The sequence below is a fragment of the Psittacula echo genome, assembly GCF_963264785.1.
Source record: "Psittacula echo genome assembly, chromosome: 2".
NCBI classification, from domain to species: domain Eukaryota; kingdom Metazoa; phylum Chordata; class Aves; order Psittaciformes; family Psittacidae; genus Psittacula; species Psittacula echo.
The window spans coordinates 145,773,932-145,801,686 of NC_137737.1; the positions used below are offsets into that span (position 1 = coordinate 145,773,932).

The window sequence follows — 27,755 nt, forward strand, 5'->3', positions numbered from 1 at the left end:
CATCCAGTAGCTTGTAATATCTTCTACATCCCTGTGGCAAAATAATAAACTACTGGTTGGGACACTATAATGAAAATGATTAAAGTCAGTTCTTGTACACCCTTGTAGCAAGCATGGAGGCTCGTCTAACAGCACCTTTAACCAATTATTTAATATTTAGTTATTTAGCCCTATTTCCCTGAGCAGTTATGCTGAGGAGCTTTCCCTTCATGGATAGTTTTTAAAAAGCTTTAAGTATTAAAAAGTACTATGAAGACATTTAATGCTACTTAGCAAAAGCTGGTATAAGTCTACTGAAGGGATTGACTGGTATGTATAGCAACGTTAAGCCTGTGGAGAAGTAACCTTAGACTTTAAGGTTTAGAAATGTAATATATTAAAAATATATTAAAATAAAATACAGCAGGTTACCTTGTTCTATGCAAATTAAACCTGGAGTGTGGCTTCTGTATTAGACTTCACTTGCACAAAATGGTTTTCCTAGACTAAAGTGTGCCAGAAAGAATGTAGTGACAAATGGTAGCTAAAAATCAGCTGAGTCTGAGAAACATCTAGATGAAATTGCTGCCAAAGCTTTGAGGACAAAGTGATCCTAAGGCATGTTGTAGGGCAGAATTAGCCCAAATTAAAGAAAAGAAAATGACCTTTTAACATCTGTATATTTAACAAGTCTAGCTCTTATATACAATGTGCATATGTTCACTATACTCCTGCAGCAGTATATACATATACACATCTTTGCACTCTTGCCAGTTATGTCTCTTACACAACAGCAAAAGTTATTAATTGTCCGGTAAAATTTTCTCAAGGTTATTCACCATGATTCACTGCATTCTGGCTAGCTTTGGTGAGCCATGTCCCATATAATTATCTTCTACCCCTTCTGGCCACCATCCAGCTGTTTTTTTTTTCTTGGTAACCCACTCATTTAAAAGGAAAAAAAAAATAGAAAAAAAAAGAAAAAATAAGAAAAATAAAAAATGAAAAAGGAATTTAATATTGGATAAGGCATGCTCTCTATATGAAGTGCTTTATAGGTCTTCACAAGACATTACAAGCTATTGAATTCCCATCAAGGAAACCTATTTCTGTTTAATTGTGCTAAGTGCTAAGGTTTACTCTTTAGGTTTTCCATTCTTTTCAGCTTGTGCATTGTTCCTGTGTAGGCCCCTCTGGATGTGAGTTGTGAAGTCATACTTGTCCGTGCAAAGATGCTGGCATATGCTGCACTGGAAAGGTCCACTGTCACCATGGCAACTCATATGCAAAGCATACATCACTTCATCCAGAAAGACAATGCCACAGTGCACACACTTGGTAGAAAGTTCATCTTGAGTACTTCTATCAACTTTTTCTGTTTTTACTACATTCAAGGGACCTTCATTTTTTACATTTGGTGGTGCCTTACTCTTTTCCTTGGAGGCACCATTTGCAGTTGGCCCAGGTCTGGAATGCTTTATCGCCAAATCTAGAGGAATGTCATTGTCTGATCCGACAGCTGAAAAATGAGGAGGCAGATTAAAGGTGGGATAAGGCACATAGTTTTGGCAAGGATTTGGTAAGCCAGGCACATGACTCAAGTAGTGTGGATTCCCAGGAACAGACAGCTTATATTTACTCCAGAATCTCAGCCAATCAGCTTCACTCTGAAAGTCATTGTGTACAAACGGAAGTCCAAAGAGTGGGTACTGGTATTTTTCAATAGGGCTTCCAGGTGGTGAATAGTTTGGATGTTTCGCAGGTCTCATGTATTTTTCTATTGGGCTGCCTCTCTCTGAGTTTCCTTTCCCTTCTGATATCGATGAACTGTTTCCTGGGTCTCCAGTACTTTCCTGAGGACTTTTTATCTGAATGTGCAAAGGTTGCATCCTTTTGTGAATATCCAGAGTTTGGCTGACCAATATTGGCTGCTGAGCAGAATGGCTTTTAGTCAATGAACCTGGGGCCTCATATTTACTGAGGCTGGGAAGCTGAATTTCTCTCTGATGACCTTCAGGTAAATGATCCTCTGACCTCCTCTCTAAGGGGCTTCCATTGACTTGTTCCTCACTGCTACCCCTCTGCTGTTTGTTTAGCTGCTCAGCCTGAAGTGCCTCCGGGTTAAGGCGCTTTCTTGTTCGTCTCCTAATGATCTGCTCACCATTGTTCTGCTTAATGATGTTTAAAGGCCTGGGAGTCTGCGTGAAACACACACATAATGAACAAAAGGAAAAAAGAAAGACACATTAAATCTGCAAAACCACGCTCACCCAAATTTATCTTTTCTTTTGTGAAGAGGTATATTGTAAGAGTTTTATGGGAATGTCCAAATTTCAACCCAAATGCTGTTTCCTGGCCCCTCATGCTAAATGTAAACTTCGAATTTGTTTTATCAAACTAAGTCAACTGCCTTAAACATATTATACCTCTTTACTTAAAAAAGCATGAAGTATACAAACTGTCAAGGCATTTATTACCCCTTACTACTGAAAAATTCTGGAGGAGATGTGATGAAAATGGGTACTGAGAGCTGGGGATGAGGTGGGAGATGCATGGCCCTATGCTCTAGTCTTATACTATGCACTATATCACATGGGCTTGTATTGGGCAGGGTTTGTATAGATCTCATGGTAACAAGAACTGAGTAACACTTACCTTGATACTCACCCCCTTTGACATGGATAGAAAATGCAAGCAAATACAGGGCTTGCAACCACCACTGCTGTCACCTAGCAAAAGGGTTGCAGTTCTGCTGTGGTGGTGAGTGGGATGATGGTGGCTGGAAAGGGACTAAGAAAGACGGAGAAGAAAGCCCAGGAAAACTTTTCCTGTGCTCCAAAAGGTCTATGTTGGACTTCGGTACCAACTTCCCCTCCTTCATCCCTACTGTATTTCCTTCTATACATTACAAATGTTGCTCTAAGTCATCCACTAAATGTGGAAAATAGGGTCTGTAAATAAAAGAGCATCCTGGAATGGAGAGAGGGAAGAATTAAATGAGGACTTCTGTTTCCATTTGCTAATTCACCACACCAACTCAGGGTAGGTGGCCTACTTAGATGAGAATTGAAAATACTTTTTGGTGAAAAAGTAAAAGAAAATAAATAAAAATAGTACAAGGACAGCAGCCAGCCTTCTTGGAAAGGCCTCTCAACAGAAAGGCAATGGTATGTGAATGAAAGATGGCGCTGTAATGCCAGTATGTGTTGCTGTACTGGGAAGATGTTAGAACAACAAAAACTACCTAAAAGTCATTCAGTCTGGTGTGCTGGCAGTTGTTGACATTTGTCGCATCCAAATGCACACATAATCCCATTTTGGTTGGAGGCCAGAAAAGTGCCCTACACAGTATTCCACTTATATGTTTATTTGAAATTTTTTTTTTTAACATTGTGTTAAAGTGCAGATTAAATTTTGGCATACAATCAACATCCAAAATAATTTGTGCCCTGAATGTCACATGAATTAGATATATTCATAACTTTGGATTAATATAAAAATATCCAGAGCTGGAAGAGCACTAGCTTTATTATTTGTAGAAGTCTAGTTTCTCTCTTGACTTGCCATCTTCCTCTCCTCTTTCACCTATTTATTTTCCCGAGGTTGGTTTATACTTAATGGCTAACTACTAACTACATTTTAGGCAGCAGAGCTATTTTTCAAGATTTTCCTTTGTATTAAAATTCTGAATCAAAAGAAATATACACTCTGATTTAGATTTTTAATAAGCAAAACTTAAATTTAGCAGAAAAATATGACCTGAACCAGCCTCCTCAAACAGATCAAAGTTGGGGGAAAATCATGTTCGATAAAATTACAATACTTTCTATGTAAATTCTATGCAAATAAAGTTTATAGTTTGCAGAATCAATAGCCAATTGATACGCATAAGCATATACTCTTTACTACAGGCTCAGTGTAATATCCTCACTTTCTTATGACAATTCTAACACTGTCATACTAACATGCTATGTGAGGTCTTAGAATATTATTGATGTTGCTCTTATTGAACTTTTATTTATACACTACAGACCACTTTCATATGGCTTCTGGATAACCTTTCAAAAGTGGAATTTCTTACTTGTCATGCTACAGGTATGAAGTCTGATCATGGAAGTAGTTAAATATCTTCAGACCTGTGATTAAAGACCCTCACACATTCATTGGCAGCTGTGGCTCTTCAAAGTTACATCCTGTTAGGAGTTAAAAGCTGTAGGTCCAACTCAGAAATTCTTCAGCAGGCAAATAACTGTACTCATCTGACTAGTCTTTAGCTGATTAAACCAGACTATGCAGTAAAGCTACTCACATTTTCCTTATTCATATTAGTAAGGTGCAGATAAAAATACTTGGTTGGAAGTAAGGCAGACAGAAATGTTTTGCTTTTAAAATGCCCTATGGCAGATCCTTATTTATGTATTATACATAATATATTGAGTATGATCACAAAGATTTGTTTGCTATCTCTATATCAATTGGCAATCTCACTATCCTAAACATGAGTAACAATAAAAAAGTCACAAAATTCAGTAAATAGTTTATTGAATTATTGTGATTAGACTTCCTAGATACCATGGAAAATCAAGAAGTGATCTCTGCTAGAAGATCACTTATTTCTAACCCTAGAATAATATGCTATAATCCTTCACTGAAGCCTTCTAAGGATGTGGCCAAGGAATCACTAGGGAACAAAACCTAGTTTTCTGTGACCTTAGAGCTATTAAAAATGAGGAACTGCACCTCAATAATAATGGTCAAACTCATTATTTTGGGTATCACAGAAACAGAAATATGAGTTGGAGCAGAAATCAATACTACCATGTTAACGTGTCAGTCACTACCACCCAGTAGTATCTGACAGACTATAATTTTTCTCATTAAATACAAGAAAAAAGGGACCTTAGAGATGCGGGTACTATATACATATTTGAGTTAATCAGAACAGTAGTTCTCAATAGTGATAATCCAATCAAAAGGGAGCTCTGAAGTTTGCAAACCTACTATGGATGAATGTTACTCAGCTGTATAGTGCTGCTTAGTTTAACAGACTAACTCACAGAAGGGAAAAGTTCTATTACCTTTAATTTTTATAGCTTCAAACATTTATCTAGTAACTGCACTATCCTAAAATCTTTAATTTGAAAACATTCATATATATAGTATTTACTGTAAGTTTTCATGAGGAGATAGGCAGACAGATAAAAGAAACTTTCATCTTTCTGGTGTCAGCTCAAAAAACATCCCTTTGCATGATATTGTCTCAAAAGGTGTCCCAAAGGAGAAATTCGCTTGATTATTTCAGTCTCCAACTTACAATGGAGTTGCTATCACAACACAACAGAGTGGAGGCTTAATTAAATTTCTCTCCATTTGTTTGGTCAAAGTTAAACTGAAGATATTAATGTCAAATGTCCACCAAATGAAGCTTATTGCAATACTTGAAGAGTGGAGCTAGAAGATAGCGTCAGCCTCCTGCTTTCTTTTTGCATAAAATGAAGTTTGACATTGTATTGCTAATTATTATTGTTGGAAGCACACTAAATTGTTCCTACTGGTTCCTAAGAACTATCTAAGCTACGTGTTTGAATTCGTAGCTGATTCTTGTAGCTTTTATCTATTCAGTAAGTTAAATTAATAATCTCAGTAAGGGCCAACACTATAGTTTAGAGAAGTAAATTAAAAAAATGGGAAAATGGACACTCTAAATGGAAGTTCTACAAAGTTCTCCAATGTCAAAATAAGGATAAAAAGCCAAACTGTCCTTAAAATCTTTGTGAATGCTCACCCCTGATCAATTCCTTTAAATTAGATACTATATCTAAAATTTTGAGAGATACTTTCAGTAAGATCTGGCCAAAATGCTGATCAGAGATCACGCATCTTCTGCTTGGATACTGTCTGCCTGTCTGGGTTGTTCTGGAGCTTAAAAATGGTTACTGACCCCTGACAGCACATGGCAAACAGCTAAGTTTTCAGACTGGTGATGGTCTTGCTGCTTTCAAATATTGGATCTTTGATATTAAGTGGGCTGACTGGACAGGATCTTGAGTAAATAGGATTGTTAAGCAGCCTATACACAAGATCAAGGGCAAAATTCACAGAAACTACTAATTGATTTAGAAGCTTATACCTCAAATTTAAAGAGGCATAGGCATTTGGCTGTCTTAATGCATCTGAAATATAGTTTCCTATTTGTTTTGTTTTGGTTTTTTTTTGAAAATGGGAGTTTCTGAAAAAAAAGGTTTTAAAAATACACATTCTAAGCCACAACACAGAATCTGATTTGGGCTCAAAGCCTGAATTATTATGTTCTATTGGCAAATTCCCAAAGGCTGCTTCAGTTTCTATTTCTGAAAAATAGTTAACACTTTCTAACTTCATGGGAATGTTGTAAAAATTAATTAAGAGTCAAATCTTGGTCACCTGACTCTCACATGTGCTTCTATTAAAGATAGTGGAGATAATATTTAACTAGTGGTTTTTAAGCTTAAAAGATTCTGAATATTTTGGCACTGATCCAAGGAAACACTTAAGCATGGCTTTCCTGGACCTGGACCAGAGCATTCAACATCTTCCAGGATCAAATCAATAAGATGAAAAGCAATATAGACCATCCTTTATTACTTATTCCCTGCCTGATCCTGAGGGATGGTGAATCTTCCCCTCAAAAAGTGATGAGTGCCATCAAGTGAGTAGCTTCGTTGTTGAGTGATTTCAGAATCCTCCAGCAGACTATAAGAACTGTTGAAAAAAAGAACTGTAGAAATACCACCACCCCATATGTCCAGGAGATCTACTGTCAAGAATAAAGGGGATCAGAAAAGTGAAGGAAAACAAAAACCATAGCAAGCGGTATTTTTGATATAGGTGTAATGTCTACCCTTTTTTGTTTTGTTACAAACATGAGGGCTCTTGAATTTAGAGAACTTTCATCACAACATACTGTATGCCTTTAAATGGAATTCCCAGAAAAGAAATAATTTTCCCTTTATTTTGTATCAAAATAATTAAATGCATCACTGGTGATCTCAAACACATCTACCCACAGCATCCGAGCTTGTTTCATAATGAATCACATCTGATCCCAAAGTGACCATACAGCAAAAACCCTGTTAGGAAATTAACTGCAGGCTAGGGAGTGGTACTAATCACACAACCAGACAAGACTACAGCTGCCCAGCTTAGCTGTATAACCCCTTTTTTTTCTGAACAAACCAGTAAGTTCTTCCTACCGAGTGAAGCTTCTGGTAGAGGCCACACGCATTGCATACATATCCACCATTTGCATTCTTTCGCCAGAGAGAGGTCTTTGTGGTCAGGCAATTGGCACAAAAAACACCCGAGCCTCTACGTCTCTGAAATAGAGAAGAAAAAGGAAAAAAAAAAAAACAGAGGAGAAAAAAAAAAAAAGCAGGTCAGAGGTGAGTCACATGAGCTACGGAGTTAGGACAAATCAACACAGGAGTTTTGTCTCTAGACTGGCAACAATGACAGTATAAAACCACACTGCCCATAATGAGGTCAGGTTCAATTGTGCTTAATAGGCACCACTGATTTTCATTATAATTAACCATAGAGTGATGGATGAGGTGTGTAAAACACCAAAGCCTTTTCAGAATAACAGCTTTAACTTTTTGAACTTCAGGTTTTGTGCATTTAATGATGGTTTCTAAACAGCAAATTCTGAAAAACCCCTCTGCAGGCTGACAGAGAACATTCTGTAAACTTCTGATTTGTTCAACACATTTCACAACAGATTATTTCTTTTTAGGTTGCTTGATTTTAAAGTGTGATCAGTAGCAAGAACTCTGAAACACCATCACTTCACTTAATTAGAGTTTGTATCTGCATGATACTAATTCCTTTAACAGAGATTACACTTCATTAATTGAATACCTGATACACCCTTCCTGCTTACTTCTGGAATCAGCATAACCTACCATATATTTCCCAGAGCTCACTATGAACAAGATGCAACCTCTGCCAAACAAATAAAAGTACAGTATTCTTAATGAGACTTCTTTGAACTTCACCTGAAACCCCAAAAACTACTGTTTCATCGATGGATAATTTCTTGATTTTATTTTAGTCAGGCAAAGAAAGGCATGGTATAGCTTCCCTAAATACAAATTGATTTTTAACCAGACTGAACTGTGCATTCATCAGCTTTCATAATGATCCAGGAATAGTTAAAAGTACACACGTTTATGAGTATTGCTCATTAAATTCTTTCTACAGAGTAATGATTTCATTAAACTTCTCATTTAAACAAAAGTCAGGCTGTGTTTGTGGGCACAAATACTAATAAGCAGGAAATGGAATTCTTTTGCTGAAAAGAAAATCTGAATTTCAACTCTGTTCCCTTTTTGCAAAGGAAAAAAAAATCAGTACAAAATCTTCAGCATCTAAGATAAGAATGGCTGAGTACAGGGAAAAACAGACTGGGTGAAAACTAATTTTATTATAAATTAAAAATTACCAACACTGTAAGTAAGAATTTCAGGGTTTCATAAAATTTAAGTAATTTATTTAACTTTAGTCCATACTGTAGAAGAGTGGTGTTCATGCCAAAAAAATACAATGGTTATAATTGTACTCTGATACATTTCAAATGGAAAGCTTTCTGCAGACATAATTTTGGCTTCAAGACTGGAACACTTTCTTGGCATTGAAAGGGCATTTGATTCATCGGGTGTTTCACAATGTATCACTAAAAAGACCTGGTGAGCAGCCAGTTCCCTATAGGGTAATTTTTCCATCCAGATGCAAGTGCTATCAGAGGCCCTCGTCAGCTAAACTAATTATGATCTTGCATTTGCTGATGCCTGCTCACTCTAACGTTCGACATCCTCCATTAATCATCAATACAAGGAAAATGAATGAAACGTAAAGAAACTAGGGCTGGTAAGCTGCACAGCTATAAAAATCTGAAATGAGTGCAATAATTTAACTAGATTGGCGAAATGTTTTTAGTGAGCATGAAGTCAGGCTAACAATTGCCCTTTTAAACCAAGAACACAATTTCATTAGTACAGCAGGTTGTGTTACTTTAAAGTGATACAATAAAATCAAGATTGTACTCAAGATAATATCTCTCTCATGCCCTTACATCATCCTCTATTTTGTCCCTTAAATCAGAAGCATGAATATATTACATTTTTCTCAATTTGGCTAAGAGGAGAACTAAATGGTAGTTGATGTCCCTTAGCAAACATCTAACTAGTTGTGCATGAGATGCAGCTCACCCTGGGAAGCCACGTTCATTTACAAGTAAATTGAAGCTCCCAATTCTTTTTGTGGTTGTGTATCTTTGCCCAACTGTACCTGGATGCTGAAATATTTTCCGCAAAAGTACGATAAAAGCTTCACTAAACTAACCCCAATTTGGTCCACTTGAAGGGTGAGAAGTTTCCAATCGGAAATGAGTGTATATGGCCAGGATTCAGACACAACTGCAGAACTGTTCCTTTCCATTCCTACTTCTTGTCTGCTGGCCTATGACTTCTTGGTCTGGTGTAGTAACTAAGTGGAGTCTTAATCTGAGTCAGTCCTTCCACCCTTATGTTTCTGTTTGTGTTCACTGAGTTTGGGAAAGATCCTCTACAAAGTCAAAATATATATAGAGAGGTCTAGTTTATACACTGCATTTGAACATGCCTGAATAGTCCTAGAAGGTGTAATAACACTGAAATCCTATGGAGTTATTATATTTTTGAAACATTGACAGAAGTAATTCTAACACTCTAAAACCTAACATTTTTTCTCTCTTTTTTTAAAGAGAAATATGGCTCAAACTGGACATTAGTTACAATGAAATAATACAACGACTACAGATGACAATCTACATAATAGCTATATGTGTCAAAAACCTATACCTGTGCTTATTTAGTATTTACAAACTATTTATCGGTTTAAAATTTCAGAGTAGTTCAGCGAAACATTTTTCCCTACATTGAATGCAAAGTTAAGTTTTCCTACATGCTGTCCTAGGTGTTGCATCTTATCTTTAACTTCTCTTATTTCTGTATTAAGGACCTTGCAGGATAATCAACAATGATTATTCCAATATCTATATAAAAAATTAAGAATTAAACTACCTCTGGAAAAACTTACAAGGCTGTTACTTTTGGTTATGAAACAGCTTTTTATATACTGGGAACACACAGCTTTACAACGGACTTCCTGGCGTGAAACAGGACTGTGAAAGAACAGGATTAAATATTCTTGACTCCCAGATCCTATCGACCACAGAACAGACCTGCTTGTCAAAATATACATGAGAAATGTTCATCATGTCTGCAAGAAAAAAAAATTAGTCTATTTTTAAAAGACGACAATGCTGGTAGTCATCTTGTCTTAAACCAATGGAGTTTCTTTTAAAAAAACACAAACAAACAAACAAGAACAAAACTTTGGGCCTTTAATTCCCATATAAAAAGTTTTATAAAAGTTACTGGCTAATAGAAATTATCTTCTTTTTGTTTGTGCTAAATGTCAATTAGTGATGATATTTCTACTGTTAGTGATAATTCTTCTGCATGAGTCTGTTCAGCTTTGCATACTCAGTGTTTGTACTCATCAGTAATGGACAATATTGCTGCTTTTCCAAGTAGTCTTGCAAAAGAACAGACATTTGAGCTCCAATCTAATAAAGTCTGCACAACAGCTATAGCCCACAGCCTCCATAAAACCCAGCCATATGCTCAAGTGCTCTGCTAAGCACCACCCTAGCCAGCATTTTCAAGAGATGTGTTATGGAACCTTTTGCTCTTTTTCAAATGTGAACACATACTTATCATAGTTAATCTCTTAAGATCAGCCCAGAGAAGGTAAGTTGACATAACTGGTTATGGTGAGGTTCAAGCCACAGATAAAAAGGTTTCAGTCTGCGATCAATGCCACTAGCGCTTGCTGGAGTTATCCACAAAAATTTCCTGAACATCCTTGGAAGAATAAGCCAAAAGGGTCTAAATAACTAAAATATGTATTTGTTAAGTCAAACTTTAATCATCTGGAGCCTTATAACTACTATATTACTAATCCTGAAGGGGCCAGTACAGTGAAGAGCCTGTCTCTATTTCCATTCCAGTTCCTAGGTCTGGGCTTTTAGTATCATGGTTGTCTCAAATCACATTGGGCTGAAACATGTTTTTGTCAGCCCAGATGTAACTTTTTCTTTTCTTTTTTTCTTTTTTTTTTCTTTTTTTGGTACAGAAAACTTCATTTAAATTAGTTCAGCTGTTTATAATTTGGAGATTAGCCAAAACTGGGGGTTGGGAGGTAGAGGGGATTTCAAGTTTTTCAGATAACTTTCTAACAAATCTACAGTCATAGTCGCTTTGCTCTGGGGAAAAAAAGTATGCACACATTTTAGTATTTTAGTAGTAGCAAAGCAACAAGTTATTATTTTTATGTAGCTAAACTATGAAAGTTAGTAATTATTCATTGAATGTCTTGCAGATCTCTCTACTGATTTCCCTCAGTAAGAACCATACTGAAAGCATGTAATTACATAACAACCCTTGATATGCAGAGTATTTACTCACTTTTTTTATGGTTTCATATCTTGACCATTTCAAATTGAACAAGTCTGAAACTTGGTACACACATTGCCAAGCCCAAATGCCTAATTTTTTTTTTAACTCCTTAAATGATTTTCAATAGTTACCAATACTTCACTGAAACAACAAAATTATTAGTAGTGCTATCTGCTAGGCAATAAACCAGCAAAGAATACCATAACAAGCAATTTACTCAGGCATCTCAACAGGATCTTCTTTTTCACAAAAACTGCTTTAGGATTTAAAAGGATGACCCTACAGTTTACATGATTTCAAACTTGGCAGCCATGAAGAAGTGTCATTACACTCCACAGTTTTACAAAAATATTTAAAAATGTACTGAACTTTCAGTTATTATTTCAATGGAACTTAATGTAGCAAAATCTATATTATAAAAAGCACAGCCAAAAACACTGCTCAGGAACTGTGGCTTTTTAGCTAGCTAGACTAAGCAACGGTGCCTGACACTCTGCTAGTGCCAAATACATCCTGTTTTCAAAATTTCTGCCAGAAGATGCTTTTAGAAACTCAAATAGACTGCACAAGCGTCAGCCAAACATTTTTCTTACATCACCCTCTTAGTTTTGGACATAACAAAACTTCTCTTTTTGCTGATTACTTTCACTTCCCCATCACAAAACGATGGTCTGATGAAGCCTGAGTGTATTTTTTTCATCATCTGTGGCCTGCCAGAAACAGAGCACGCTGTAATCAGAGCTCCAGAACATGAGATGCAGGAAAATCATAAATGTTACCCAGAAATAAGTATATGCCCAACCTATTTCCAGCAACAAAGGTGGGAACTATAATCATGAATGTTTCACTGATAAAAAGGCAAAACACTGGCTCTGGATGCTCTCTGGCAACGCGGGAGGTCCAAAAGGAGAGCACCAGGAAACCTGCATGTGCTCAGTTCAGTATGAGCCAGGTGACCCGCTGTGGAGAGAATCAATTTTAAGCAGCTGGCCTCATACCTGTCATCATTGGGCTGCTACCACATGGTTCAGAAAAATGGTATAATGCATTTGTGGTTACATCTGTGTATGCTGCATTTTCACTGCCATCAGTATTCAGGAATTTATTGTTTCACACTTGCTAGGTCTTTCCAGGTATTGTCCTCTTTATATGAGGTGCATTTAGTTCTCTTCAGCTTTGGTGAGGCTCAGATTAATTGAAGTTTAAAACCTGAGCAGCAAGGCAGCATCTGGATGTTGGAGTAAGTGCTACTTTCTTCTGTTTAGGATGGGGAAAGAATCTTTCAGCCCTCATTTCTTTTGGCTCTAGAGGCACACAGACCTTCCCGAATGTGTTTAATCAAAACTGCTTTCTCTCTCAACTATGAAACCAACCACAACTATGTATCTGTAAAGTTTCACATTTTAAAATTTTAGTTGCCTTTGCTGTAAGTATGTCTAAATTAAAAAGAAAGTCATTGGGTTTTCTTCCCTTTATAACTTGGACAGCTTTCAGGAATAGACCAGGCACAGCAGATCTTAGGCCCCAACTCATAAGTTGTCAGAAAAAGTAAAACACATAAAGCAGAGTGTTAAAGTAGAAGTTGTTTTCAACCTTAACTATGAGCTAACAGATGCCTTTTGAAGTCAACTGAATGCGCCAAATCCAAACTCTTCATCTAAGACATTTTCAAGAACAATTATATTGAAAAGCTGTATTTGAAAGATACATACAAAAGAGGTTAGGAAAGGCAAAGTAGGAAGAAAGTAAAAATGCAAAAAGGAAAGTTAAAATTACATACCTAATTCATATAAAAACTTTAGTGGAATTTTTAATGTTCCATTGTGACAGCATCTATTTATGATATATGCTGCATTACAAATTTTTAATGAGAGGAGTGGGGGGGGGGGGTAGAGAGTGGAAAAAAACCCAGACAGTAAATTAAATATTACTGCTAGCACAGCCTTTCAGAATCCTACCCCTCATCCCTTACGGATAGTAAATATTTTAATGTGCATGTAAACTGCAATTTTTTTTTTATCAGCAGTAAAAATGAAGATGAGTAGATTTTGTCCCAGCATTTGAAGCATTTCCCTATATTTCGCAAAGCTACCTTAAGAGACAGTGGTATTCACTACTCAAAAAAAGACCCCAAAACAAACCACCCCAAAAAACAGGCAGGAAACTAAAATCACTTTGTGTCTTACTAAGGAAGAAGAATTTAGTAAGACATCAGTTTATGATGTCATGATTGCTTCCAAAATAAAACAATGGTTAATCAAAATAAATTATTAATAAAAGCACAGCTATGCAAAGAAGCCACTAAATCACTTGCTGTTGGATCTCTTCACTGCTGTCACCTCCTCACCTTTATTTCCTCCCACAGGCTACAGCTGACCCAACCTTTGCCACTGTGCTGGAAGGGAACCGGCTTCAGACACCCACCTTCAGCCAGAGCCTCAGCTCCACAGGCAGGAATTTACCATTGCTTTCATCATCTGTTAAGAGCCACATGCAACTATGGGATCATGTAAGTAATCACAATACACTTTACAATGACTTATTGATTTTCATGCATTTCAGTATTTATCAGTAAAAATTATGCAGTTCACAGTGTATCTCCTTGTTAATCCAAACAGGGATGGAAGGCAATTTCAGGGATGGAAGGCAATTTCAGTTTCCCCCTCAAGATCTGCAGTGACACATATATGAAACAACAAAACTGCAGATTAGACTTCCTTGTCACAGTCAGAGGCAGCTTATTTTTAATACTATGTGTTAAAAATATATGCGATCTTCTGTTGGGCTAAATACATATACACAGACACGTATACATATTTATGGTACGAGGTATTTGCAATGAACACTGTGAAATATTTTCTGGTTTAACTATATGTTAGTTTGGTTTGCAAAGAGTTAAATATTTACTTAATTATTCTACACAAAGTATGATTTTTTAGAAAGCAGTTTCCTTCAGCTGCCTTTTACTACATGTAGCATATTTTTAAGGTCTAATCCTTCAAGTCGCACAAGCCGATCATCCTTAAATCTCGTACAGTTCCTTAAACAGCAGCTACCACACTATGGTCTGATCTTGCTTCTGGTGTGTTTTGCCACTGACTACCAGCAATACAACGAAGACTTCCACGAAGGCAATCTGAAAATTAACACCTTTATTAACACCAACAGATAAAAAAAACCAGAAAAAAAACCCAGAAAAAACAAACAAACAAACCAAAAAAAAAGGAAAGAGAAAAGAAGAAACCTGGAAACCTGCATTTCCTGCACAATAATGATGTCAGTTTGCAGCCACTGAAACCTATTCAAAAGGAATAGAAATTCTGTCTTCAATAACTCACCGAGTCAATTACACAGGAAAGTACTGTAATGGGCTGTCCCCCATCAAACAGCTCACGTACACGACTTCCTTCTCAATTACCAACTTGTCTGCATTGCCATCTGTAAAAACGAATGCATACCTTGTGCTGCCAGTTTCTGCTCTTGCACTTCCATTAGTGGAACTGGCTGCAGCTGCTCGAGAAGAAAGCCCTGATTGTCTTGGTTTTTCCCCAATGTAGCACCATTTTCCTCTCTTCCTCTTGTACATCGACTCAAGGTAATGCGCTATCTCTGTGAAGGTGGGCTTGTGAGTATTTAAACTATAATCTGCCTAAATTTGTGTCCTGTTTTCTTTTTGCAGTTTATCACCTAACAGGAAAAGGCTGCCAGCAGCATCTCTCAGTATCTTCACCAGAATTATGATGTTAGTATTGCAACAGGTTTTATCAGTCCTTTTTAGGGACTTCAGTAAAAGTTGCTAAGTTTCCGGCTAAAAGTCTTCCTACTTTTCCAAATCAGCTTGACCACCCAGGCAATTTTAAAACAGTACTTACATGAAGCAATCAAAAATACGATTAATAAAAGAGGTCCGATTTAGGAAAAATACTGTTCCCTACAGAAAATGGTTAGGTAGATGCATCAGTGTGCAGAAGCAGGACAGAGGGAGCCTGGTTTGGGAACTGCGATCCTTGCCCTAAACTTTTCTCCACCAGCACTTTGCTGAAACAGATTCACGCAGCAAGTCCGATGCTGAACAGTTGCCTGAAACTTCAGTGCTCGTACACACAGATCGCTGCTCCTTTTGAACACCATGTGCTTCCAAATGAGCTCAGCTGCTGTTAAAGAACACATCTAAGCCATTATGAGTTTGTTGCATTTTTTTAAATCAGAAACACAATATAAATGGTATAAAATGTACAAAATCAGACTGATCAGTAACTGGATAAAAGTACTGCCCTCAAACTAAGCACACTGAAAGAGACATCGAGAAAACTGGAAATACTTCTGACTTTCATTTCTTGGCACAAGGCAAAAAATATCCAAGCCCTGCTGTCTCAAACAGGGAATCTAAAGCAACAGTTAGACTTTGCTATAAACAGGCTCACTTTCTGAGACAAAAAGGCAGTTATGAAGATGCCTAAACATGGAATTAGATGCTTAAGTTTAGGCATCAATACCAGAGAATTTATGTTCAAGAAGGTACCCTATGTATCCCTACTTTCATGAAGTAATCTCACTCATCAAATGAACATGAAAAATGCAGCAAAAATATGTCCATATTTCCTTAAACACCTTAACTTTGACATGGTAGAAGAACAAGACTGCTTTTGCAGATTTCAGCTAAGAGCCAGTATGTAACTCTACATGTGATAGTAATTGAGGGTCCCAATCCCGCAAGTACTCTGCTCCAAGCGTGAGCAAAAAGCTGCTGGAGTTCTCAGCTTCTGGCATCTGTTCCCACTTCTACAGAAATCAGATGGGCAAAATTAAGTTTTGAGGGGGGAAAAAAATAAAAATTACAGACATTTAAAAAACATTCCCTGACCTTATTAAAGTCCACATGATCTCTATTTATATAGAAGATGGCTCAGAAAGCTAGCTGCTGAGAGGAGGAACTCTCATTTGTAGACTTTGGCTGAGGGCTGCCAAAATCAGCAGGGGAAACGCTCCTCAGAGATAAAAATTTCAAAAACCATTAAGTGTCTTAGATCCTCAGTCCCACTGACTTTAGATTGCCTACATCCTCCCAGATTTTCACCCCAAATCTGGAAACTACACTGGAAGAATAATTTCTAATTGAAAATTACAAAATGAGGATCTACAGTTTTCATAGAAGTCTTCATGAATCAGAGGAAATGTCAATTAAGTGTGTACTTCTTGGTGAAAACCAGTGAGGTAACATTCACCTGTTACTTGTACATCAAAAAAGTCCCTTTAGGACCATTAATTTTAATTAAAGAAAAAAATATAATGAGAAAATGTTTCATATGGGCAGGTATAACTTATATACTTGTTCAGGAACTGAAGTAACTATAATTTGAGTCTCATGCAGTCCCCATGAGAAAGCTGTTACTAGGGTGGGATCCAAAGTGGACTATGTGCACCTATTATTTTCAGTATACTTAGGATTTCACTCTTACTGCAGATCTTGTTATGTGCTGCTGCTAGAATGGCTTCCATTCAAAAAAATCAACATTTGCCAACCCATACCACACAATTACCATAGTTATTTCCTATTGTGAGGTTAAGGAGAAACTGTGGTATTCCAGATACCACGGTGTGGTAAACACTGAAAAGTAGTTGCCTTTTTATAATGGACATTTTCATCGAATCCAATCCATTCCAAACACTTCCTGATAACAAGACAATGAGGCAGAGTCTGCATCTAAGTGGTTGGGTCTAACATAATCACCTTATTCTGTCCTGTAATCCCACTTCCAGCACAAACATTTGATGGCTTCCTTTTCGATAGCTTTAGGAAGCAAGAACGGACTATAGCTGTGATCAACCACAACACCCATCTAGGAAGGTATGTCATGAAAAGGGAAGAGAGGAAAACAAAAAAGCTTCACATATGTATTTTTTATAAACCTAAGCAATCTAAAAGTGCCAAGAGTCTCCTGGTTGCATTAGGCAAAGCGTTGCCAGCAGGTCAAGGGAGATAACCTTTCTCTCTGCTCAGTCCTGGTGAAGCCACATCTGGAGTGCTGTGTCCAGTGCTGCGCTTCCCATCACAAGAGAAATATGCATGTGCTAGAAAGAGTCCAGTTAAGGGCCACAAAGATGATTAAGGGTCTCGGGCATCTGTCATACAAGGAAAGGCTGAGAGAGCTGAGACTGTGCAGCTGAGGAAGAAAAGGCTCAGGGGGATTTTATCCATAAGTACCTGATGGGAGAAGGAAAGAAGGTAGAGCCATCCTCAGTGATGCTTAGTGAGAGGACAAGAGGCAAAGGCACAAACTGAAATACAGGAAATTCCATGTGAGAATAAAGGAAAAGCTTTTTTCTGTGACGGTAGTTGAATACAGGAACAGGTTGCCCTGAGAGGTTATAAATGTCTGTCCTTGGAGATACTCAAAACCTGACAGGACACAGCCCTGAGTACCCTACTCTGGCTGACCTCGCTCTGAGCAGTGGGGTGGGACTAGGTGATCTTTAGAGCTGCCTTCCGGCCTCAACAATTCTGTGAAGCTTCAGTGAGAGGCTGTAGACTGACTACCACTTTTTTGTTCTATTAATTACTATCAATTTTAGCCTCAATTCCTGTTAGTCTGCCTTGAAAAATATTTTAAATTTCATGGCTATAGAAGTATTAATTAAAACAGACCAACATCCAGGCTGCACGTTACAGATGGCAGTCTGTAAAACAGTACAGCTACTAAACCCAGGGTAAAACTACTTTTAAATTCCACCATAAATAATTTCAAAATGTTTACATGGAACTGAGTGAAGTATCTAATGTAGGTTTTACAAAAATTATTCTCTGCTTGCTCTTTCCTATCAAGATCCTAATGCCTACTTCTAAATGAGACTCAATATAGGGTGTTGTATAGCTTTCCTTAAAAATACCATTAAGATGAGAGGGAGAAGTGAGCAACTGTTCTGCATTTTGGAGACATTTCTCCTTAAATAGTGTTTATGTACTGCAAGCATCCCTTCCATAAACAAACCAGGTCTTTGGAACAAGTGAACACAATCTCTGAAGAATCTTTACCAGCTTCTATTTCTGGTACATGATGCACTGAGAATTTTAGGCCAACATGGGCATATGGTCTCCTAGTTTGATAGGAAACATTTCATGGAATTCAAGACAGAGCCACAGCATAATGACTGAAGACCTTAAAATCTGTGATATAACACAAGGTTAAACAAGACAAAAAAAAAAAAAAAGAAAAAGAAAAAGAAAACCAAGTGTTTCTTGATACAATGTTAGAGGTAATATAAGCATACAAAAGCACAAAAAAAAGGAAAGTCATGGTAACTGGTGTGCACAAAGGTATACTCTATTAATCAAACTTAAGCTCATAAAAAAACTGCCTTAACCTCTTCTTTTTTATTCTAGGAGAATAACTCAGTAAGGAAAGATATTTTTTTAGTAAACAAATAATAAATTTTTACTTTCATATTTTCATTTTTAAATAAAAAAAACCCCAAAACAAACCAAACTATAATTATCTTAATAACATTCATGAAAGATTTGGGGCTTCTCTACCTTTGCAACCCTAGAAACTGCTATGGCCTCTGTTCTTTTTATACGCATTCACATTTACACAGACAGAATACTGTAACTGCACAGCAGGGCTTCCAGCGTCCATAGTCTAATTTTTTTCTTACCTTTAAGAAAGTGCTTCTTAAATTGCTTAAGACACTAGCTTCAAAATCTGCATCATCAGAATCACTCCTATAGATTGCATTTCACCAAAGGAATTGTTTCTAATGCAACTGGCAGGGTGATTTTACTGCTGGGGGCAGTCATTCTCTTAAATGGCACGAGCCTGACGAGCGGTACAGGAGAAACACATAACTTAATGGGGTTTTCCATCACGAGTTCTGCACAATGGAAACGACATGTACCTACCCTGTCACATACTCAGGCTTTCATTCAGAGTGCTGTGAAGGACTGTAAAACAGCATTCAAGAAATCAAGCACCAGGCTGGAAGGAAAGGCATAGTGAAAACCATCCTGCAAGCCCACAGTTAACTTATTTTTCACATCCTTTGGAGGCTCCTTAAATGAAGCTGACTGCACAGGAATGTCTTGTAAAGCAAGCTCTCTGCTTCCTTTCTGAAGTGGCATCAGTGAAACAGCTCCACAGCCTCGCTCGCAGGCAGCTGTGGTGCATCCAGGTTGTAACTGGAGAGGCAAAGACTGTTGGGTTGCCTGAACGTGTTCATGTGTTTGTGCAGAGTTAGAACACAGACTTGAACTGTTCGGTCTTATTCTACTGATCAAATTATCAATTTTTGCTATTTAGGCAAAAAGATTAGGAAACAGTTTCCCTTTTACTTTCTACCTGTTAGTATCACAATTCATCTGATTTTGAAACCAGCCTCCAGAAGGCCCACGTACACAATTTTGAAATAAAAAGAAACCTTTAAATTTAGATATGCTGTATAAAAATCCTAGCTGTTACTTTTGAACAGGCTATATTCAAAGCCATTTCTGTCTTACTGACAGAGTAAAAACTGACACTCTTAAGTGTCTTAACTTTTCAATTTAATTCAGGTTTTCCTTACCAGTGAATGTCAAATTGTTTTCACTCCCTTTCTTTATCACATACTGGAACCTTTAGGAGTGAGAAGGAAAAAGATGTACACCATAAAGGAGTGAATTTATAATGACATGCCTTTCTCTAGGAGAAAAAAAAATAACCTTCTATTTCATCAGCATCTTTGCCAAAAGACCTCTTTCAAGAACTGAAAAGAGAAGGGCCTTTATTTCCTACATATATTTTATAGCAAATTTTTTGGTTCTGTGTCATGGACTAGGATTTCACATCTTAGTGGCTGGTTGTATGGAAATGGACATGGCTGTGAAACCCTGATAGTAAAATCAGCAGGAAGATGAGGAAGGTGTGAGGAACACCGAATGATTCATGCAGTAACAGTCTCTCGACTTTTGAAGAGATTCTGAGATGGCTGCTAATGCTACCTGTCTATGACCAGCATCCTGGACCCTCTAAAGCAAGCTTTATATCTGCGCATGATACAGAGGGAGTATTGCTCTTTTGAATAATGCTCACACATCTAAGTGGAAGTGACATGTATGGATTTTTACAAGGAAAGATCTTTCTGAAATCAGGCTGCAATTACCAATGAGTTATACCTCCCAGAAATAATTCCTAAAATATAAACACTGGTCCCTGCTTCTTTTATTAACAGCAGTGAGAATTAATGAGGGAATGACTGTAAAGCAGTGCAAAGCTAAGCACCTGAGCTACAACATTCAACAAATTGGTGTTTTGCAACTAACTCTTCCTTTGACATATCAAAAAAAATTAAATCCTCTCCTATCTCATACCCAGCGTAACTCCACCTATTGCATAAAGCACAAGGAGAGCAGAAGACGGTACAACACATAGAGAGCTAGCACAGATTTGATGCCAGTCTGGTTTAGGCATAGAAGAAGAAAAAAAAATCTATAAAAAGAAGATAAAAACCTTACTGCACTGAGCTTGGCTTTCACTATGGTAAGGGTAATTTTTGCCTGATTTTACTGTGGCCTTGCTACCTACCTTTGGAGCCCTGACATATGCATGGCACTATCAGGGCAGACATGGCAGACCTACCTTCAAGACGGCTAATATTTTGTGCTTCAGGAACAGCCTTGGTTAGCACCATAGCACATATTGCATGCACAGCCAGGGCTGCAATTTCTACTACATTTCAGTGATTAATGGCCTCATAATAGACTACAAGTTTCCTACAGAATGTTGCAATCTCCCTACAAATTTGGCCTTGTCTGCTATTTACTGGCAGGTTGTAGGAGCAGTGAAAGATCGGCGTTGCTGAAAGTGCTGGGTGCAGTCCCAGGTACGGAGGAGAAGGCACAGGAAGCAGCTGGGCAGCGCTGAGTGCAGGCAGGCTGAACTGTAACAGTCAGCTGCAGTCACTAGAGGGTACTGCAAGGGCACCTAAAGGGTGCTGCTCCCCTGGCAGGGGGCAAGGGAAAACATTGAGAAACCCTACTATAGTCAACATCACTCGACAATTGGAATGATCTATTTTAAAGACAGATCTGCCTTAAAAATGCCGAATCTCAGTCTTGATTTGAAGCGTTTCTGAAGGAAGTACTTGCAAACACACACATGACACCAATAAGCCAAGCAACTCTTGTGTTTATGGTTCATTTTTAAATCCATTGCAGTCTGTGGATCATGAGTCACACAGTCCCTTCTTATGAAAAAGGCCAAACAGCTACAAAGAGCAGAGTGAGAACGAAATTCCTATGGTTTTAAAAAGGGTTACTCACAGAAGGCAAGATGGGGATCCCCTTGTTTATGCACAGCGTCACATACAATTACAGGGCTATGTAACCAGTATGGCAGTACAAAAGGAAAGAGAAAGAATCTCAGCATCTGACTACAGAAGACATAACTATGATCCTTAGTGAAGAAAGAGAAAAAAATTAGCAACTAGTGAAAGAATGTTCTTCTGAGTTTATCCATTAAATACTGTTATCCTGTATAGAGTAAATAACTTCCAGAAAAACTACTGCATATATTTCAATATTCTGGTATTTTTAAAACACACGACCCTTTTCATGCATGAATATCCCTTAATGTGCCTGCCGGAGTTTCTGTGCTTTGCACAGACTAGCAAGAAGAGATGCTGGATGATGCTCGTGTTATGCTCTTAAGTTCTACCAGATTTCAGTTAATAATTCCGATCAACCAGTGCATTCCAGACTTTATTGCCCATCTTTCTTTTTCCATTTCTTCCATCAACCAACCAGTTAATAAGAAAATAGGGAGAAAATGTGTGTGCAATGGCTAGCACAGCATTCCAATGAGACACAGAAGTGGACAAATACTAGAGAGTTGTGAATATCAAGCAAAAATGTTAATGCTAACTACATTTACTTTTTACTCTAAATACAAAAATTTAAAGTAAGAAGTTTCTGTATTCTAGTCTCAGCCAATTTTGGGCCACACTGAATGTTAAATAAACTATTATTTAATCAAATACAGGCATATTAGTCTCACTCCTGCTGACAACTTCAATTAGAATATTTTTGCTTCATACTAAAAAAAAGAAAAAAGAAAAAGCTCATGGTCTTTAAACTACTATGGCTTCTGCACAACATCTGGTTACAATTTTTTATATATTCAACCATCAAACTTCTATCTCCACAAAACAATTTACTCAAGATTTGTTTTAATTATCCTGCATTGCAAGCTTCACATGGCTTTGAAAAGGGGGTGAAAGGATCGCTCACGATGCAGACAGATGCAAACTGAAAAGGACTGTACATTGAAAGATGCTTTTGAAACAATTTTAAAAACTGAAAAAAATCCTTTCTATCATTGCCAGGCAACAAGTGCTACTTTAACTGTTTCATTACACAGTACCTCTTGGCTTGTTTATTAACAATTTTTAATTTGGTTTTGGTTGGATTCAGGGATTAAGACAATCTTTATTTGCACTTTTGTTGGAGCCATACAAGTTGCAAATACATCTTTTCTCTTTTTCTCGCCAATGTCACTGTGTTTCTAAAAGTGCTAGCTTAAAACAGAAAAAAAAACCCCGAACAGCAAAGAAAGCATCTGAATGTGATAAAGTAGAAATAAAAATTAATTTTATAGCAGCACAGAAAAGCCTTGGCTCACATAAAAAATAAGTTCGCACTGAATTTTAAGCGTGGGAGAGATCTAATTTATTTTCATAAGCCTATTCACCTGTGTAAAGTTAAGCACATCCATACGCTTTTGCAAGACTGGACCTAAGACAAAAATTAAGAAAATGCCTGGAGTTCTGGTTTTATTAAATGTTAGAGCCTAAGACAGCCAAAAGTACATAACTGTGTTTTCCTACAACAAGTCTTGGGGTGCTACACCAGATCAGTGAATCATCACTACAGATATAAACTGTTTGTCTTGATGTGGTGAAATCATTGTAAACTTCAGAGAATATGAAACTTCTTATTCATTTATTTGCATTACATATATGGATTAATGGGAACACATTATGGAAAGTTATTATTTATTTTATGAGGTAACTGCTTTGAAATCCAGTAAATGAAACTTCTTTTTCCTGTTTTTCAGTCAGTCGGCACCCATCATTCCCAAATAGGATTTTCAAGGAAATGTCAGGGGTTTTTCTGGAGGTTTCCTCTGATGCTAAGAATGGATTAGCTTAGATGTGGAATGTCATCTTTCAAGATTTCTTTAAAGATGCTCCAAAGAAGCCAACAGAAGACATAGCTGCAAAAACACAACTTACAACCATAGTTAACTTACTTATAAACAGTTGAACTTCACTGGTTCCAGTTCCCAGACAGACACTCTCTTGAGTTTGGTACTGTAGCAATATGTGCAGCTTTTTAAAATTTATTTTTAGTGAAGAAACTTCATTTATGAATTAAAAAGGGCCTGAAGAGATGATTTGATTTTGGTTCTGCGAGATATTCTGGTATTAAACCCACTCATGTCTCTGAATTGGTGACCACCAGCCACCAATGGGTCAACACATGCATGAAAAAAACCACTAACACCTTTCAATCCATGGCCAACCATAAAGAAATTAGTCTAACCCCTGGAGCCTACTTAATTAGTCAGGAGGACCTTTGAGCAGGCTGTCTCACTAAACACTGGGTACTGCCTCCATACAGACTGCAAGAATTGCTGAAAGAATTTCCCTCCATCACAGCAACATTTGACACTTTGCTTGGAACCCAAACTAGGAAAATATGGGAGAATGTGAAACTCTGACAATATGCAAATTGCTAAAAAAAGTCACTGTTTTTCACAAAGCCCTGGTTGGCACAGAAGATGATGACGGAGATAAAGCTTTATTCTATCTGGACCAGTCTTTCATCCTCCTATTCAAAACCTCACAGTTACACCCAAGATGTGACTGTTCCCCCTGGGGTTACAGTTACAACCTCAGCATATTAGCAAAAAGGACTTGCTGGGTTCATGCTGATTAAAGTGAGGAAACATGAATTGTCACTGTCCTCACTAACACAGTCTGCGAACAAAGGGCTTCAGTATTCTCTGCCATCTTCTATTTCAGGTATGAAGAGCATAAACACGACTCAGAACTAACCAAAGCTGTTGATGAAGCCTTTTTTTGCATGTGCACGCCCCATCCCCCTTCTCCCCCCAATCCCTATCAACAATCCCAAGGTACATTTTTAGTGTGGTGGGAATTCAGACACGCGATTTTGATTAATGTTAATGCAAGTCGTGTGTTCAAATCCCTGTACGCTACTTTGAGAGTTTATTCTAAAATCGAAATATAATTAAGGTTGCAACACAAACCAAATAAGGCAAGGAAATGACACTTCATTAGTAACCTACTCATTAAAAGTACCGTAGGTAACCTGTTGCAACAGTGTGGAACTATAATAAAATGTTGTAAGTGTTTATATACCACCACTGTCAACTGGCTAGGAAACTAAGTTAAAGACATCCAGAGGCACAAAAAAAAAAAAAAAAAAAAAAAAAAAAAGGGTTCTGCAAATAGATAAATTACTTCTTCAGATTATTTAGCTGTGGTATTGGTTTGGAAGAATTTGAGTCCCCTTCCTAGTGACACTTGGAGACCAGCACATTTGTTCTCTTTGTAAATACTAATGAGTAGCCGTGAATAATATAGCAGACTGTAAATAGAGGAGAAGAGAAGCTGAGGGGAGTAGGAATGCATACAAGGAGTTTCTGTTTAGTCAAGTTGACAGGTAACAGATAAATGACTTAAAGATTGCTTTCGGTTTTCCCTCTTGCACAAAGCTATATTCCAGATCTTTATAACTGTGAATACCAAACATGAACTCTACAGTGAGAAAGTGTATCATGCATGGGGAGAGGTCCTGTGTCCCTAGCACCGCTTTTGCTGATGACTGAAAGTGGCATTTCTGTGGGCATTCCCTTATTCTCATTCTGAGAAAACTGCCGTGGCAGTTTTGTTTGGAGTTTTTTAAATTTTCATTTTTATTTTAAAATTATTATTATTATGACTGTGGACTGTGGACTAAGGTTCTTCATCTCCTTTTCCATCACATAAAATACAATGGAAAAAGTAATTCTTAAAACTCTCTCTTGGAGGCAACAGTAGCCTTTTTACTAAAGATCAGTAGAAGCTGTCTAAGAAGCTAATGGCAGTGGATTATAATTATCTTTGTAGAATGAAGAAAGTGGTTTTGTGTGCATACATGTGTGTGTGAAGAATGGAGGTGAAAGAGAGGAAGATAGCAGTGATAGTCCACTGCACTTTATAGACTAAGGAGATCTCACAAGTGGGTAATGAGTCTATCTGAGATCAAGCAACTTCCCATATCATAGCTAAAAGCAAATGAGATTAAAGACAAAATACAATTCAATCCTTCAGGTAAAATTTAGGATTACTGTAGACCCCAGGCATTTGTGCTGGAATTCTGGACATGTATGATGCTGTTGCTAGCAGTAAATTGAAAGCCATTAACATACAAAACAAAATCTGAGAAAAACAACTGGTGCTTATAGAAAAATATCTCGGCAGTAAGTGTTGATCTTCATTGCACATCCATTCACTATATTCCTTGCCATACTTATAGCAAGTTCAGAAGAAAGGACTACACACTACCAAGATAAATTCAACTTGCAGTCTGTAATCTGACTTTATAAGCATGTTTGGTAGACACATATAAAATGTACAAGTAAAATTATCTAAATTATGAAGTAGATTTTTTTTCTTTTAAAAAGTCATTGAGTATATCTTACATAGCCAGTTTTTTCTTTAACATTATATTCTCTTTAAAAATGAATGAGAGGTATACTGTCTTTTGACATAGTGCAAGAAGCAGGAGTGTGCAGAGAGCTCAGAGGATGTAATTTTTAACTTCTAACATAAAAAGATGTGTGAAGTTACTATGGTTCTTCAAAATGGCCTAGTAATTGAGCCTAGTTATGGTCTCATTAATGTGCAACTTTCATTTATCACCTTCTTTCTTTGTGGATTATATGCATTGATTCATCAAGACTTGTGACACCTGGCTTTCATTTGCTCTGTTCAGGGCTTCTTTTTTAATCAGTTTGTACTAGATTGGTGTCAGAAACAGTCTGAGAGTAAAATGCACTAGCCTCCCAAAAGCAGAAATGAGAACTTTCTCATGCCTTTTTCAATCTCTTTTCATGCATTTTTTTAAAGTACGTTTAACAACATGCTTGCTGCAGCAATTCATAATATAAAAAGAGCAAATAAAACAATGTAAGCTTAATGGGAGATACAGATGTCTAGTAAGTTCATTATTACAAAAATTGATTTTAATTCATGCAAATGTAAGTGACAAGGCCACTTTTTTTCTTGCTGAATGACAATATCCTTGTTGAGTTGTACAGTTTAATAATAAGATGTTCTCATATAAATTTCCCTCTGCCTTCTTTCCTTTGCTTTTCTAAAATATGTATCATTTCAAATATTTCCATTCTGTGTGTCACTGGCAAATGCCAAAAATAGAGAAAGAGAGATCTGATAAAGATAAAGCATGACAAAAGTTTCACGGATAATTGCCTTCACATATCCAGTTCAGCTCTCATCTCTCCTAATTAGCCTCATTACCATACCTTAAGACAGACCAGCAGTCACTCAAACTCCCTGTTTTTTCTGTCAAAACTATTGCTGACAGGCAAATGGACAACACATGCACTGAGTGAGTCTATTCTAGACTATTCTTTTACAAGACTAGCCTGCAGCAGAAAACACAAAACAATAGGTCTTCTATAAATGTATAATGAAAGTATACATACAGTGCATGAATACTCAATAAATTATTCTTCTATTCATTGCTCTGCCGTCACTTAAAATTAGGACAATAAAAAAGAAAAATCATTCTCATATACTATCATTCTCCAGAATATCAAAGAGATCAAAATCAATGCAATTTCATTATAACTGATAGAGACTTTTAGAACAGCCTCATCACAGTTGCTAAGAAAAAATCACATGAGTACTATAAAGTTTGAATACGTCGGTGCAGTGCTGCTTTCAGCATACCCACGCTATCTAAGGAAGCTTTTTGTTTTTACAAACCATGTTCAAATGAAAAAGCTTCATCCCATTGCTCATATTCATTTAAAATTAGCTCATAAAAAGTATGCACAGTATAGTTCACAGGGGCACTAGAAATATTTTAATATTAAACTCCACTGGCTATCAAAACATTAAACTGTATAATAGGAAGCCATTGAAACCCCTCACAATGTCCATTTCTTTTTCATTGTT

The 27,755-nt window shown here is 37.1% G+C and overlaps 1 protein-coding gene across 2 annotated transcripts in view; it reads right to left on the bottom strand.

The window, feature by feature from the left end:
- Positions 1-753: 753 nt before the first annotated feature.
- The window catches only part of TRPS1 (transcriptional repressor GATA binding 1), a gene marked incomplete at its 5' end in the record, with an annotated part of 174,658 nt that continues 147,656 nt past the window's right edge, over positions 754-27,755 (bottom strand). For both annotated transcript variants that reach the window (XM_080610524.1, XM_080610523.1), the window contains 2 exons: positions 754-2,177; positions 7,212-7,334. In XM_080610524.1, the coding sequence (XP_080466650.1) occupies positions 1,116-2,177; positions 7,212-7,334 (1,185 nt within the window). In that variant the 3' untranslated portion in view covers positions 754-1,115. The remainder of the gene's footprint in view (positions 2,178-7,211; positions 7,335-27,755) is intronic.